Source organism: Argiope bruennichi, chromosome 8 (assembly GCF_947563725.1).
Source record: "Argiope bruennichi chromosome 8, qqArgBrue1.1, whole genome shotgun sequence".
NCBI lineage: Eukaryota > Metazoa > Arthropoda > Arachnida > Araneae > Araneidae > Argiope > Argiope bruennichi.
In genome coordinates this window covers 13,148,861-13,166,778 of record NC_079158.1, presented here as the reverse complement: position 1 = coordinate 13,166,778, position 17,918 = coordinate 13,148,861, and the positions used below count along the sequence as shown (strand labels likewise).

The window sequence follows — 17,918 nt, the reverse complement described above, 5'->3', positions numbered from 1 at the left end:
AGTGGATTAAATAATTAGAATTCTTTTATTTTGGTAGCATTTTATGTATACATTTATTCTAATTCACTATACTCACAATAAAATTTATTTTAAACATTTTTGTAAGAACAATGTTACACTTAGTTGAAGATCGTAGAAATACAGCAATTTACAAATAAGGTCTTTCCAGACTTTCATGCACAACGGTTGGCACATCCTTTATGATAATTATAAAAGTAAAGATTTTTTGAAGAAAAGAAAAAACGACACCAATAAATTCTTTTTTGTTAGTTAGACAGCAGACAGATTTGCAAGTTTGTCTCCAATTTGGAATGAAATCCGTCTATGGAACCGTCTATCCATCTTATTCGTCTGCCCATTTCTATGTAATTACGAGATTTTAAGAAAACAAATAATTAGAAAATTGTTAAATTCATTCATTGAAGTTATACATCAGTATAATTCTTTGGATTCATTCCATGAAAAAATTGCCTGTCAGTCTCTTTGTCTGCAAGTATCCGAACGCGATAACTCCAACACGTGTAGTGAAAACCTTATAAGCAAGATAACAGCTACGAAACATGGGTAATTGCTTTTGTCTTGTGGGCTTGTTACTCGGCTGCGAACCACAAGGTCCCAGGTTTTATCCTCGCTCATAACAATCTGCACACACGCAGAAACTTAAAAAAAAAGAGAATTCGATGAGTGATTTTGTCATCAATATCGTAGAACAATATTTTTAGAATCTGACTATTTTCAGTCATCGAATTCTTGTTTATAGCCATTTTCGACGAGCCTGTTTTTTAAGTCGAAATTTTCAAAAAATAATGCATATATCAATCTAAAATTGTCACCGGTTTTTACTTTAAATATATTAGGAACCTAAGTGGAATTCTAAAAATGTTGCTTTAATTTTTAAAATAAATAGAAAAACTGAAAAATATTTTTTCTAGATTGTATTTTTCTAAAATAATTTTTGACCTGATTAAACTTTTATAACGTTCAATAACTCATAATGTGAATCATGTTAATACCTACAACTCTTTATACAAATGTTTCCAGTCACACTGATAGCTTTTTATTGAAATCTCTAAAAACGGATGTTAAAAATTTCCCCTTTCTCTTCCTTCTACCGGTGATATATCCGGGAGCAAGTTTAAGGGGATTGCTTTAGATAACCAGCTTAATAGCTAAAACTAATAAAATTGCTGTTATGTATTTTTTTCCATGCCAAAGTACAAGTCGAGTGGACTATTTCTTCACTGTACAACAACGAGAGAAAAGGCCATGTTATTTGATGTATTAACAAATCAAGGAAAAAAATACTTTCACTGAATCATATTATATTAATTGACAATACATGTTTTTAACAAGCAAGCCGCCTTTGACGACCAGCTTTCTCGACTAGATTGTTAACTTAGTTAAGGCTATTAAATGATTAATATGGAATGCATTTTTTAAAAAGGTTTTACCTTGTTATATGATATGACTGAAAACATGAATTCCATTGGATCAATTTATTACAAAATAAAAAAGTATATACTTGTGAAATGAAAGTCTTACAACAGAGTTAATGATAGATAAAAACACACGATTGAATGTTTTTATGGATGAGTTTAATTCATCATAATATTTCAAAACAAATTCTACATCAAATTGAATTACAAATAAGAAAGATTATATAAAAATAAAATTGATATAATTTGAAAGGAAATTTTTTGAATCTTAAGATAATACAAAGATCATTTTTGTAAGACAATTATTTTGGAAGATATGATCATCAATAAACATGATAAGTGATAGCGATAATCCATCTGCCTGCAGTTAAATCTATTTTTGCGCTCGATTCAACTCTCCGTTTGAAGCCTATTTCTTGATTTCTTTTATATCTTCTTTCCTCTGATTGAATGGGGTTTTTTTTTTGGTGATACAGCAAACTTTTTCCTGAATAATAATTCGAATAATATTTTTAAGCCCCATTAGTTAGCTAAGAGGAGAGAAGAGCTCAATGCATCTGTAAAAACTTTTAATGAAACAGTCTAAAATTTCTATGATGGTTTGTTTGAATTTTATCATTGCCATTCATTCGACAGCAAGCAATAATAGTCATTTCTGGGCCAAGTACATTAGCATTATATATACATATATATAATATATACAGTGGTGGCCAAAAGTGTGGACATTTTTTGAAAGTTTCATGTTTTTCAACTTTGCGTGATTGTAGAATATATTAATTTTCACTTAAATACAAGCGTTTGTATATCAAATTGAAGGTAATTTAATTTAAAATTTAATAACAAAAACAGTATTACAATATCTGTATTACAAAAAAAGTTACGCTCATTTTAGTAGCAGAAACAAACACAAATGGTTTTGAATTATGACGTGTTTTGTAATAAAAGCGTACTAGCCAGTCACAAACACTGTTCTGGGGACCCATCAAATATCTGTAACTATAGTTTAGGTTATTTGGATGGTAAAAGAGTTATTGTTGTGGAAATATTTTGCGGAATGATGCATACTAGTACAATTAAATAGAGTATTGCTGTTTTTGGATATTTTTTTTAATTAAACTAATTTTAAACAATATCACCAACAAGAAGAACTGATTGGAAATCTACAAAAAGAAGCCGAATTGTCATATTGAGAGAAAATGGCCTCTCTTATGCTGAAATTGCAAGCCAAGTTGGTGGTTCAGTGACTTGTTCTGGTGTATGAAAGTTCTGTTTACGTTATGAAAAAACGAAATCAGTGGAAAATAAGGCCAAATCAGGCCGAAAAATATGCACGTGCTACTGCCGATAGAAAAATTAAACGGCTATGCCTTCAAGATAGAAAAATTTCATCAGATGCCATTAGATGTGAAATGAATGCAGCGGGTATTGCAGAAAGTTCAAGAACAATAAGAAGAAGGTTATAAGGATTTGGACTAGAAGCTAGAATTCCAAGGAAAAAACCATATTTAAATCAAAAGCAACGCGAAAAACGAGTTAAATGGGCAAAAGAACACATTAAATGGTCAGAAAATCAATGGAAGCAAGTAATCTGGAGCCATGAGACTAAAATATCGCTCTTTGGTAGTGATGGTAGAAAATACGTGAGACGTAGAGTAGGTGAAGCGCTTCGTCCTGATTGCATTGAAGCAACTATAAAAACCACAACAAATGCCATGATTTGGGCATGTATGTCTGCAGATGGTGTGGGCCGAATTCAAGTGATTGATGGCATCCTGAATGCTAAAAAATACATCGAAACTGTCCTGGAACCAAAATTGATACCTTCCATTTGGTTTAATTTTTATTTGATTTTTTGTTTTTCCTATTAACTTGATTCTAATACTTTTGTATATATATATATATATATATATATATATATATATATATATAAGCATTATTTTATGGGAAGCAGAATGCAGTTTGAAGACAGTGAAGATACTTTTTACATTTTTAAATTCTTTTTAATCCATTGGGAAAGCATAATTATTTACAAGCAAAGACACGGACATTGCGCGTCCGCCACAGCGCAGTACAAAGCGGAAGTGGGGAAAAAGGGCGAAATAAATTATCCCTCGCCTTATATAACATTAGATTTTGATAGGGAAAATACTTCTTCAATGTGCTAATATATTAGTAAGATTCTGATAGGGATTTCTGACGCATGTCAATCACATGTAAGGGAAACACAGGGATCTTTTAAGAAAGAATGTGCTTACTGGACACACACACACACACACACACACACACACACACACACACACAGATATATATATATATATATATATATATATATATATATATATATATATATATATATATATATATATATATATATATATATATATAAACATATTTTAGCAGTTGCGTCGCCGAATTGAAGAAACTTTTGAAAGTTTAGAATTTCGATTTATTTCATCACGGGAGACATTATTTACGTAAAAAGAATAAGTGGTAAGAAATATTCAATCTACATCACGACGCAAGAGTAGAAGAGACCAGGATTTTTTTCCTTCGGTGATTTTACTACGAAATTTTTATAGGGATTTCTTTGCTACGTGTCGATTTAAACAAGGGAATTTTAGGTATCTTTAACAGAATGTTATTAGCTTCATGGAGTCCTTGAATGTTTTCAGGGAGAGTTTGAATTCCATAAAAACATTGTTTCTGATAGTGTATCGAATTGAATTAAAAATATTATAGAAGTTAAATGAAAAATTGTACGAAAATAGAATTTATCTCTTTAAAAAAGTAACTTTTTAAAATCTTAAATAAAACAAAAAGCCCTTTTTCTAAGATAGTTGTTTTGGAAGATATAAGTATTAATTTCCGAAGGCAAGTCATAGCTACTACGGTTAGACTTAAGATTAATATACAGGCTCCAAAATTGAACAATTTTTGAGCGATTTCTCACCAAATATAATCGTGACAATTTTTGATTGCAACTTTGAAATCCATTTGTTAGAATTTCTGGTATATACCCAGGAATGCAGACTTTTAGAGAGTTTTGGGATGATTGGCACGATTTTGATGTGCTTAGCAAGAAATCGTATATTAATCTTAAGTCTTACTAAAATTATTTTTCTGGCAATTGTTAAACCTGCTTTTGCTCTTCATTGAACTTTTTGTTTAAGGCCTATTTCTTGATTTCTTTTATATCTTCTTTCCTCTGACTGAATGCCCATGGCGAACCATTTTCAGAACACTTCTAATAATATTTTGCAACAACATTAATTAGCAAAGCGAAGCATTTGATTCAGTATAGCTGTAAAAACGCTCAATGAATAAAGCAGCCTGAATTTGAAATTCATATGATGTCTTATTGATATTTAACTGTTGCCATTCGACAATTAGTAATAAGTTCGATTTTTGTGCCACGTACGTTAGCGCTTTATATACAGAGATTATTAAGATATTCACATTTAAAAAAAATTCTTCTACCTTCGGTATCAATAGATATGCTCTTTTTAATTTATATCGAATTTTAGTAATAATAATTCCTTTTCATACAGATTCTAATTTCTAATTGTACATAAATATAAAATAGTTTTCCTATAGATTTTATTTATTTTGTACTTTTCTCTTCTAATGCTTTTTATCTGATTTTTTTTAAATCCAATTTTCGATAGTTTAAAGTACAAGCTATCGAAAACTAAACTAAAATACACTACTGAACGCAAGCATTAAGTGAACATTTATTGAAATTAAAAACTTATTCTTCTTCACCTATCGATTGGTAAATAAGAATACATTCATATTTTTTTTAGCTTATTTGAAAAATTGAATTCAAAATGACTACATTTATTTTATATGCGTGTTGAAAAAGGTGAAAGTAAATTCTTAATTTTTAATTCATTTCATGGGAAATTAAATATGTCAACCGTCATTTAAATATTATGTAAACCCTATATATTATGTAAACCCTTAAATATTATGTATGCCCTTCGCAAATAACACTCCAGACTAGCATTTGTGTATGCTGTTATAACTTGTTATCAAATATTTAATCCGTATGTTAAAAAGAACGAATTATAAGAAGCAATCGGACAGGATTATACAATTTCTTTATTCTGTGGTGATGTTATATCTTTCGTTGGAACTAATATGTTGGATGTAAAGAACTGATAAGAGAAATGATTCAATGTGAAGGTATTTTTAAAATATTTACAGACTGAATATGAACAGGAAGAATAATTGAGAACCGTGACTACTGAATGCGCCAGTGAAGACCTAGCGAACTGGGAAACATAAACAGGAAGATGAAAAACACTTTTCCTCTTTCTTTAGCATTATTTTTTGATTGTTTATTTCAATTCCAACTGTGTTCAGAACAAGTGACAGCGGTCTTCTAAAAGCTTTCTCTTATACTCTATAATAAAGGTGTTATTCTCAACATCTCGCTAAAAGTGATGGACTTTTGTTAAAGCAAATAGCACCTTGAATGGCATTAGCGTACTGTAGTAAAGAAATATTAGACCTCGACGTGAATTTAGAATCTTTACTGAAATTGTCTTCTGATCCGGTGAGTGTTTTGGTAATTAATCTTGGCTTGCAATTAATAGTACCCTAAAGTCGAATTTGTGTTTTAGACACATTTTTGCCAGTCGATTGAAACCAAAATTTGACACAGAGATGCAGTTGTAGTCACAAAATCACTTACCAAATTTGACTTATTAATAGTATCCGAAAATCGAATTTATGTTTTGGACGCATTTTTGCTAGTCGATTGAAACCAAAATTTGACACAGAGATGCAGTTGTAGTCACAAAATCACTTACCAAATGTGACTTATTTAAGTCATGGCGTTCTTGAGTTATCGTATTTACGTGCTTCTGAATATAGAAATCGACTAACTGTTAAGCCTTTATATAAGTTGGATCAAAATTTGATAGGTATACACTATAGAAGTTATTTCTTATATTATATTGCATTGTAATTCTCTCTCTCTCTCTCTCTCTCTCTCTCTCTCTCTCTCTCTCTTTCTCTCTCTCTCACACACACACACACAGAGAGAGAGAGAGAGAGAGAGAGAGATTTTAAAAGTTAAGAATACTTATCGGAGGAGGATGAATATAAAAAATAATACATATAATAAAAATAATATTTCAATGAATATATATATATATATATATATATATATATATATATTACTCATTGAAACGAAACTTTTCTTTATTGTAATAAATTCAAATCGTTTTCATTGTTTATTATTTGTCTCTTACTTAAATATGCGATTCTTTTATTTTTGAAATTTAATGAATGAATATTGTATTTATATACTCCATAATTTTTAGCAATATCGTAATGAATTCTACTGTTTATTCTATTTCTTCTTTTTTTATGAATTATGAAATGACTAAGACCTCTAAGATATTAAATAAATTAGGAAATATATTCTGTAAATTGAATGATCGTGGTTATTAGTTTTTCCAGTCCTTTTACCAGAATGTTTTAATTCAATGAACGTGCTATTCGATATAAAATACAATGAACCACTTTAAAATGGTTTTCAGCCGCATGTTTTTGCATGAGGTATAAGATACTGAAAATAGCAGTGACAACGTGCAATCAGACACTAGGTAACATGTTTATTTACGCCGTGCCACTCGACTCTTCAAGGTCGCAATGAACACAATGAACAATATAAGTACAAGGCTATTAAAATAATGCAACTTAAATGCCCAATACAATTTGAAGTTTAAAAGGAGGATCGCATTATCAAATTATGCATTGGAGACCAAATTAAAATGAAATTCATGCACTACTGATGAAATAGTTGCTAGTCAAATATAATTTGTTCTTCATTATTTATAAGAAAAATATTTTTAAAAAAAATATATCTTTGCCTTTAAAACAATTTAATGACTAAATATTTTTTTAAATATAGGTTGTTGTTTTTTATTTGTCTAGAGAATTCCAGTTTCATTCTTGTCACATCAATGCGATTTAGTGAAATATAATCCCAAAATGAAGTTCGTGTACATTCAAATTGGATTATTGAGGTATCTTAATTATAATTGGTGAACATTCCTCTTTTCCTATTCGTCTCAGACGAAGCAGATTAAAATCGCACCCTAAAACATTTCATTCTCGGGAAAAGGTTGTTATACTGGCCAACATTTTTAAAAATTCTGCTCTCATGCATTTACTTTCTTTCTTGTGCTGGAATTAAAAGTAGCAGCAGTACTGCACAACTTTCTCACTTTTTCGTATACGAATTATATAGAAAGTATTGTAATCGCCAAAGATTTTAAACCTAAGATTTTGAAGAATTTCTACGTTTTTATCACACCCTTGAGATCGAAAAATACATTTTTGGAGAATATCTATTTGTCTATCTCTGACAAAGATAACTCAAAAAGTTGAGTTCGGCAGATGAGATTTGGTAACGGTCTTTACACCAATTTTTGAAAATTTCTTTTCAATTTCGAACAAAATCCGTTCAGAAGTCTGTCTGTCCGGCTTTTCTAATATAAGTTAAAACTATAATCACAACTTAGGGATCTAGAAGAATAGAATTCGGTACACAGATTTAACATCCATAGGGCAGATAACTGTGAAATTTTGAGTCCAATCCAATAAAGGGTTAGCCGTCTGTCGGTCTGTACTTTCAGAAACATGTAAACGTGATGATTCAAAAACGCTATGATTTAAATAATCAAATTTGGTACGTGATTTTGTAATTACAAGCTTAGTTCTATGTCAAATATTTGTTTTCTTCAACTGCAAAAAAAGGGGCCAAAACAATCATTCGATTCTCGGTTGCTTTTTATCGCATGTAAGAGGTTAATCACAAAAATAAATATTAAAACAAATCAGCCAATGAACTCAGTAAAAATACTGAATTCACAAAAAAGGTTAACATTTCATAATTATTGTAAACCAGTGTTATGCAAGACGTTCTCGGGAATAAACTTTTATAAGAGAGTATGCGAGGAAATTTGGGGAAGACTACTCACTCAGATTTTTTTTTTTTTTCAACCCCGCTTTCTAAATTTATAAAGAAGAATATGAGACAAAAGGGCATGAAGGTTTCTTTTCGTACGCGAGTTTGGCCTTCTTAAGTGAAAAGGTGAATGTCAGAGCGATCCGCTCGTAATGTCGTGCAAACAATGCGGAAAGAAACACGTAAAGATACAATGCATTTAACTCTCTGGATGCAATCTCAAAGCCAACAAACCTATGACGGTGCCAATTTTTATGGCAAGTTTTTGGATCTTCCTTTGTTAGCCTGTTGAAAAGAAAGGCTGTAAGCAGTTAGACATTTTAAGATGCGCCGATTATTTATTACATTATTTCGGCTTTTGAGTTTATTTAGAAATAAATTATTCCATCTATTTTACAGTTTTGTTATTTCTTGATAAATTAAATATTAATTTTAATTCTCTTAAAATTTTGAATCAATATTTTGCCTCTTAAAAGAGTAATGTAACGGGAACCCTGCAAAACTGTTCTTACGTGCAGATAAACGATTGAAATTCCTTTTAAATCAATGGTATGAAAATTATAAGTATTATTCAAATCACTTCAAATTTATCTTCGTATTTTCGATCTGGTAATTCGTTTTGGTTTGATCGGATGTCGTAAACAATATTTTTAAATAAATAAATGTATATATCTTTAAAATCATAATAATTCTTTTATGCATTATGCAAGCCACGCTTGTACGAGAGAATTCAGTCAATTGAATATTAAGAAATTGAATACTGCACTGGCAAATGTTTGTTATTTATGTGCATTTTTAGGCAGTTTAAGTTTGTTTGTTATTTAAGTGAATATTTTAGATAATTGTTATTGATATTATCTCAAATATCATTATTTCTTTGTTTCAACTATCCTCTAAAAGATTAACTGGAATTCAAAAAAATTACGTGTCCCTGGCTGAATCTAATAAATCCTCTAATAAAATATTAGATTTATTTCGATAAAAATTGCAAAAAAAAAAACCCTTACAACTGTGCAATTAATACTTATCTGATAATAAATTTTTTTCTGTAAGCATTTTTTTTTTTTTTTTTTTTTTACTGCGGAGGAAATTTTGTGGGCAGTAATTGCTTTCCTCAGTTATCCAAGAAGAATTAATTTTATTCCTTAAAGAAGTCATTTTTCTTTAGAACTGAAAGTAACTCATGCTATATATTTATTTTATAAATACTTCTAAATATAGAGCTAGTTTCACACCCCCATTTCCAAGCACGGCTTGTAAATTTCCGTATTGCAGATCAAATAATAGCAATAAAAAAGTAAGAAACTGAGAAAGAAACATTTTTCTCTAGAAACATCATTATAAAAAAGCGAGAGGGGTCTCCTTAAAGCTTTCTCCCGTACTCTCTAATAAAGGGTATTTGTGTTTTGGACCCATTTTTTCGCAATCAATTAAACCAAAATTTGACAATGCAATCATAAAAATCTCATATTAAATTTAATATAATTAAGTCATTTCATTTTTGATGTATCGCTTTACATGCTTCTGAAAGTAGAGACTGACAGACGTTTAACACCTTGTTTTATTTGGTTCAAAATTTGGCAGATGTCGACATTATAGATGTTAAATTTTTGTATCGAATTTTATCCATCTAGTTCTCTACGTTTTGTACTTGTATTTGAACAGCCAAAGAGACAGACTTCCTCTCAACTGATTTCGTTCAAAATATAATAGAAATTTGCGTATTTGGTATAAAAATCGTGTACCTAATTTCACCCGCCTAATTCAAACCATTTTTGAGTATCTTTGTCGCAGACAGAAAGACAGTCAGACAGATATAATGCCAAAAATGTGTTTCGGCATTATATTTGTAGAAGAGTCTAAAGCGTGGAGATTCGTCAAATACTCGAGTTCGAATCTTTCAAAGGTCACAATACCTTCTCTACGTATAAGAAAAAATAAAAATTAGAGGAAGTATTTATACCTTGACTTTCCAGTACACTTCTACTTCCACGACATGACTCGGCTTTTGTTAAACTTCGGCGTGCAGTGCAGAGAATTGAGTTTATTCTTTCAATCTTTTTCTCAATGGAAAAAGCCCAAATGTTTGATCCATATTCAAGATTTCGTTAGCAAAACCATGTACCAAATTTCATTTATCTAACTTTTTTGGTTATCCCGTTCACATACACGCAAATCGAGAAATTAACTTCGCCTCTTCTTCTTCGATTTGCACAGTTTTGTTAATGTCAATTCAATGTTAACATTAACTAAATGATTTCATTCGTATTCTTGATCTAAAATACTTTTTACAAGACACTTTAATTTTTTTTTTTCCTTCTCCTGTCTTTTAAGAAATGATTCTTTGGATGTTCCAGAGATCAGTTTTAATACTTGTATGGAGGAGATTAGCAAATGATTTGATGCATGTTCGAGCTTATTGTAAGTAAATAATATGAAAAATGCATATAGGTTTGAATTTCAAGAAGCACTGTTAAACAGTATTTGTAATGTTATTTGAGAACTGCAGTGCTAAGAGTATTTACTAAAAATACTGAGTTAAGGGTATTTACTCCAAGATCGATGAAAATGTCGATTTTTCAAGTTTGAGTTTAAAGTTATCTCTGAAGTTTTGACTAAATTCTATGAAAATTACAAAATGATAGGACAGATATTTTCTGAGATATCAATTCATTTTGACTGACATGTTTTGAAGGGGCACGCCTTCTTTGATTACTTTGTGTTAAGCCACCTATTTTTTTAAATTTAATTTAATTTTTTTATTTTTATTGCATGAAGTAAAGCAAAGCACTTTCCTGAAAATTTAATTCTTGTTTGTTTTATATTAGATAATTATGATCATTTTTATACTTTTTCTACGGTCACTACTGTCTTCCATTTTGGATCATTGTGGGGAAAAAAGAGGATTTTCACCAGGATTTACCGCATCTTATTATTTACTCTGATTTCAAAACAGAAAGTCACATTGTTTTATTATGTGTGAGAAGAGAAGGTAGACAGTAAAGTGAATGTTCCAAATCAAACGGGTTCCAAAACTTTTTGAATTTAACCATCAAAATAAAAATGATAAATTAAGACTCAGTATGCAAGTTCTAGTGATTTATTTCGCTTTTTTTTAATTTTTGATAATATGCATTCACGATCGAGAGCAGTTTAATAAAGTTCTTTCAAAAAAGTATTTTATAAAAATTATCATTTCGGGAGTATAGTGAAGCTCTGATAATGACATCAACCCAATACTAACTCTTAGATATGAGGAGGAAATTTTTTTTTCAAAAGCTAACAGAAAAAACAATTACCATAATGATAATCTCAAAGAAAAGATTATCTTTACAAGGATTGCAAACATAAATGTATCAGAATTTTTGAAATATATTTATAGGCCGGAATGAAATATTATTATTGATTTCATTTCAATCCTTTTGAAAGCAAAACTAATAACTGAATTTTATGCTGAATCTGAGAAATTTTTGTTGAAATTCTGTGAGATAGGACATAAATTATGAAAAATATTCTGTAGTTCACACAAGATTTAAATACCGAGCGATTCTGTTTGTAGTACTCGTATTCAATAATAATAATAAATAAATAACAATAAAAATGATAAATAAAATAAAACGCTTGGTTTCATTAAAAAATATCTTTATATTAATTGCAATCTCAGCATTTCCACTTTAAATTAAAGTTGAAGTTTTACCGGAAATGACAACAAATTAGGAAAATATATATAGTAAATTGAACGAGACGATCTAAACAACAGTATAAGTTTGGTATGACTATCAAATTTGAAGATTAAAAATTTTTTGTTTGAGAAGCTATTACGAGACAGGTTACTTAAAACATTTAATTGAAAATTGTAGCGAGCGATAATAATGGTAAACCGTCTGGTCGCCAAAGGCGGCTAGTAACAAATAAAGCATAAATAATACACAAAAATTTATTTATTTAATAAGCAGTAATGATGACAATCGATTATATTACAGATTAAGGAGAATAGATTAAATAAAGCGAAATATATATATTTTTTTCATAACCAACTATTGTAGAGGTAATGTGAATTAATGCAAACCTGTATCTTAATTAATTCTTTCTAATTTTCCTCTTTTAACATAGAAATCAACAATAAGAAAAGAAAAAAAAAAGAAAAGAAAACGAACGAATGAAACGAAACGAAACGAACGAAAAAAGTAAACGTAAGCTGCGGCTTATGAAAATAATTTTTTTCAGATAAGTTCTTATTTTTCATATGTCTAAGTAATAAATTTTTATTGGAAAAAAATGAGAAAGAATTGTTTGTCAATAATAAATTATTTATATACCAACGCACTGTTAATATAACCCACCTTCTATGTTAAAATAGGCACGTATATTCTCAATTATACCCTTAGCACTCAGATAGCTTCTCTCAGATACTTTTAAAGGCGGTGTATAATTTTGACGTTTTATTCATTTATTTTTTAAATTTTGATTAGTAAAAATACTTAAGAGTGTTAAGAAGATGTAGATTAACTTTTCAACGAAATTCAATTTAAAACAATTACGTATATATTTATTTTTCGAAGCGATAAACAAGTCCTTGCATTAGGTGAATAGGCATCGAATTGTTTTTCCTTGTGTAAAGGGTTAATTTATTAATTTATCAAACAATTTAATAAATTTTTCTGAATGATAAAATAGAAGTGGATTATGGATAAAAAGAACAAAATCGCCAGCATTCGATATGTTAGTTTGAGAGTCTGATCTTAACCAGACTTAGTCTAGACACAAATCAAGAATAGCTCGCTTTGATTTGTTTTCAATTTAAGGCAAGAATTCGTTTTGCAATCTTGTGTCTCACCACATACGAAGCAATCAAATCCATTTTAATTGCATTTCTTAAATTTATTTATTTATAAATTTAAAGATTAATCAATTTCATCACTTTTCATTTGTCCATTCCAATCCTTCTTTTGCAAAAAATTAATAAATAAAAGTGCTTGCATTTTTAAAATGAAAGAAATGGTACAAAAAAAATAAACATCTTTTAGTAGGATTCATTTCCACATCGCTGAATAGCTTTTTAAAATAGGTTCAGATGCAGAAATTTTTCAAAAATTAAAGTTATTGCAATCGTTAAAAAAAAAAAACTTTTATATTGGGAATGATTATAAAGAAATATGAGCTTCCACTCGAATTTCTTAGTTATGACACAACATCAATTTTTATATGTTTCATTCTTTCATAATCAATGTGTTCATTTCGTAATGCAAAAAACATGCGGTCTGTTTCCGTACTCTTATTCACGAATAAACAGAGATCACGTGACCGTAAACAACTAATGACATGGAAGCAAGCTTGAATAGGGGAAGAAAAAAAAAAGGTGGCGCTATCAAGGTCATGTTTCCGTTCATCCCATTTTCGCTACAGCTCGGGCTTCCCATCCCATTCTGCGGCGCTCCTAAAAGGCAGGGAAGCTTTTGGAATAACGGAAACCATAAAAAAAAGAACATTAGGAGAGCGAAGATTTGGGATAGAATCTGAAATTTCCATTCCTGAAATGCAATGGCTTCCAAAATGTATGATAGACTATTTGGAAATCAGTTTAAGAAAGTGAACAAACTCTTTCCAGTATTCGTCCGATCATGGATTTGTAAGTGTTAATACAGCTACACTAGAAAATGCTAATTGTTTCCCTTGTGTTCGTGACTTGTGTGTGAATGACTCCCTACCCTATTAGTGAGAACTTATTGTATTGTTTACTTTTGCATTTTTAGGTATGTATTAATGAATTTGTTTAATCAAGACAAATATGATTTATTTGTATGATTATTTATGATGCATGATATTAAAACTAGCTGTTTCAAATACAAGTTCGTTTCGTCGAATGTTGCATCCTGTATAATTCATTCCTGTATTATGTCATATCCTATTATTAGAACGGGCCGTAATTTTTTGCGAACGCGCGTCGGCGAGTTAGCTCTGTCTGGTCAGACGAATAGTTAAAGGAGATGGAGTAAGTCAAACTAAATAGTTAAATTATTTGTGGGTGTGCAATATGTGTGTTCTTTGAAAGAGTTTTTGCTTGTTATTGCAATTAGCATTTGTTTTATAAATCATTATATAATTAATATTTATATTTATTAACAATTAAAATTTTGCCTTAAATTTTTTAATCATTATATTTTTAATTTTTTTGTAGATGTCCAAACAAAATTCAATTTGTTTATATCCAAATTATGTTTAAGCGAAGAAACAAGAAAGTAAGTTTCATCTCTGTTTATTTTTCATAATATTCATTATAAAAACGGAAAAAAAAGATAAAGATAATAAAATTTTATACTCTATCATTCTCCGTTTTTAGATTATGGTAATCTAGTACTTAACTAAACAATTTTTTTAACAAATATTTATACTTAACATATGTTTTTTTTTTTTTCTCTTTATCCTTGATTTTTCAAGTATTTCTGATAGAAATTATTATATAAACAACACTTTCTTATAAATCTTTATAAATGTTTTTTGAGTTGATACATGTTGAAACTATTTTGAATATTTCTTTTAATTTTCACTTAAAATTATTCTCTAACATTATAAATTAGTTATCATATGAATTAAATTCAATCATATTCTATCACCCCTCAAAAGGATTTTAATTATTTTTCAAATACAATACTTATTGAATTTCAACTGTGTGTTTTTATATATTTATGCTATTTTACAATTTTTAAATTTTATTAACTACAGTAGTAAGTGTGTTGTGTTTATTTTATTATAACATTTTATTTAAGTGATTTACTCAAGATTCAAAAACAGTAAACTGATAGAAACCAAAAAACTTAGCACTTTAAAAATAGAAAAGTTTTTACTTTTCTGTGGCTTGTGTAATTCTATTTTCAGAATATTTTTAAAATATATTTTTTACTGTCTAATTATATAGAAAAATTCATTTATTTTATTAAATAGAATTTTTGTGCTTTCTTTTTTGAGCAAGCATATGTAAATTTTTAATTCATGATACATCTGGTTCTATAATATTTTTTCATTCTGAAAATTTATTCAAATATAAGATGTATTTTTGAACCAATAGTAAGTTAAATAATGTATCTAGAGTTGGATGATTCTTGAATCATTCTGGTCAACAGACAATTACAAAAGATGATTTAAAATAATTTGATGCACTTGAATGATTTAATTTCATTTCTCAGATGAAGACCTTTTTCATTATGGGAAAAAGGATTTGCTGTTTGAAAGAAATATATTATGCAAATATAAATTTTGTTAATAAAGCTTTGAAAATGCTTAGAATACATTTTTAACTAACTAGTTTCAATTAATTTTAAATGCTAAATTCACATTTATATTTTATTAAAAATATTAGGGTAAAATATGTTCAAAGATTCAATGTAAGTAATAAATAAAAAGGGTACATGATGTATCCGTTTCAAAATTGAAAATCTTCCGATCAAAATAAATCGATGCAAGGAGTATAATTTTATGATATGATCAAAGCATTTAGGCATAGAGCCTAATTATGATGCACAACATTAAATAAATCTTAGTTTATATTATGACAACAACATAATTAACTGCTTAAATAATGTATGAATATAGGAAGATTGTCCATGGTCCTAGAAGTTTGAAATTATATTAATTATGTTATGAATAATTGCCTTTTAACTGGAAATTGGGAAATTTCATAATCCATGTATTGGTTCACTTGTTTTCATGTTCATGTATTGGTTCACTTGTTTTCATGTTCATGTATTGGTTCACTTGTTTTCATGTTCATGTATTGGTTCACTTATTGAACAACTTTGAGAATATTAGTCTAGACTTTTTTTTGAAAAAAAAATAAATTGGGAAAAATAGCTAACCATAACAGTAAAAATAAAGTTCTAGTTTACTTTTTAAAAATCTAAAAAAGAAAAAAAAAATGATATTAAATAGTTGAATTAATTGTAATTTTCAGAAGTATGGTTCAAATATTGAATTAAAATATTTATTCAAAATAATAACTTCATTTCTGAGATTAAATTATGTACAGTGACTCTAGATACTTAGATTTATAACTTTGGATTTATAGTGGTAGTGTTTTAAATTGATATTTTAATCACCTTCCAATAAGGTTGTTTGATAGCATGTCCATATAAGGTTATTTGATATTTTGTATGTTTTATTTGATGATCGTATGAAGAAACATCATGTCCAATTTAAAGTTGTATAAAAATAGTGGTGGATTTCTGACAAAGTAGCTGCCTATTGCTGTAGAGTTGAGAAAGGGACTCTGCGAAATGAAATTAAAAACTATGTTTTCCTAGATGATATATAAATAAATCTATCAAAAATATAAATTATAAAATATTTGGATAATGTTTATGGCTGAACAAATATAATTGGTCAGGCTTTTCTGCTCACTATTAGCTTAGCTATAGTGATTCTAATGTTCACCATCCTATAGTACATAAGAACCTGACAAATATAATTGCTCAGTCTCATATGTTCACTTAGCTATTATGTACTGATTCTAATGTTCACCATCCTAATAAACATAAGTGTCTCCTTCAGTAATATTGTGTATAAATCTAGATGCTGGCAGTCTTGAGCTTTAATAAATAAATAATCACTAAGTTAACAAAATAAAAAGATAAGTAAAAAAAAATCATTAATATTTTAAAATATATGTTAAGATGTGAATCTGTATTAACACAGTTTGTTTTTTAAGATAATGGGCCTCATATTACGCAGTACTTAGGTCCCAAAATGTCTAAATCTGTTACTGTCTAATTGTACGTGTAAGAATATGCCAGGAAAATTTTTATATGATTAGTTTTGAAAATTCTGTGCCTATGATAGGGAATTGCTTTCTTGTTTTGCTGTACGTTTTTAACAAAGTTATGCATATGCTTTGTATAAAACTTTTTTTTTAAATCAATTTTCTCCAACTGTCACATTCGTCTTGTGGAAAACGCTTTCTTGTTTTTTTATTTCAAAATATACTATCTGCAACTATTTTCATGAATTTGTCTAAAACCTTCAATTACCTTTTAACAAATTCTCTTTGTATTTGAATTTTTGTGGTCTTAAATATTTGTTGAATTCTGGAAATTAGATTCAGAAACCAGTTTTGGTCTGTATTAGGATTCAAAATCATCTTTCATGATACCATTTTAGTAAAGTATCTTGCAATCTTATGTAAGTTTTTTCTTTATTTTTTTTTTATCACTCTAAATATGCATAGTAAATAAGGAAAGAAAATATTTTTAATAAGTGAAAAAGTATCAAGTAAAAATGAAATTAACTTTATATGTTTATTTGTAAAACTTATATAAAAAGGTTGAATTTGCAGAATTGTATTTACAAATATTGGAAATCTGATAAATATATTTACTATCACTATTTTTGTGACCTCAAAATACAATGACTCTTTTAGAGGTGAAGATCTGTAGTCTAAAAAGCCCTAAAACTTAAAAGGAGCCCTAAAACCTAAAAAAAAAACATCTATATTAAATCATATGAAATTG

General features: G+C 28.6%; 1 protein-coding gene across 3 annotated transcripts in view; it reads left to right on the top strand.

Moving 5' to 3' along the window:
• Window positions 1–17,918, top strand: part of LOC129981319 (membrane progestin receptor gamma-like) — a 79,329-nt gene that overhangs the window by 57,441 nt on the left and 3,970 nt on the right. For 2 of the 3 annotated variants that reach the window (XM_056092109.1, XM_056092110.1), the window contains exon 3: window positions 14,597–14,657. In XM_056092109.1, coding sequence (XP_055948084.1) covers window positions 14,597–14,657 — 61 coding nt within the window. Of the gene's footprint in view, window positions 1–13,797; window positions 14,048–14,596; window positions 14,658–17,918 lie in introns of those variants that run through there. The other variant, XM_056092111.1, reaches the window with a different exon arrangement.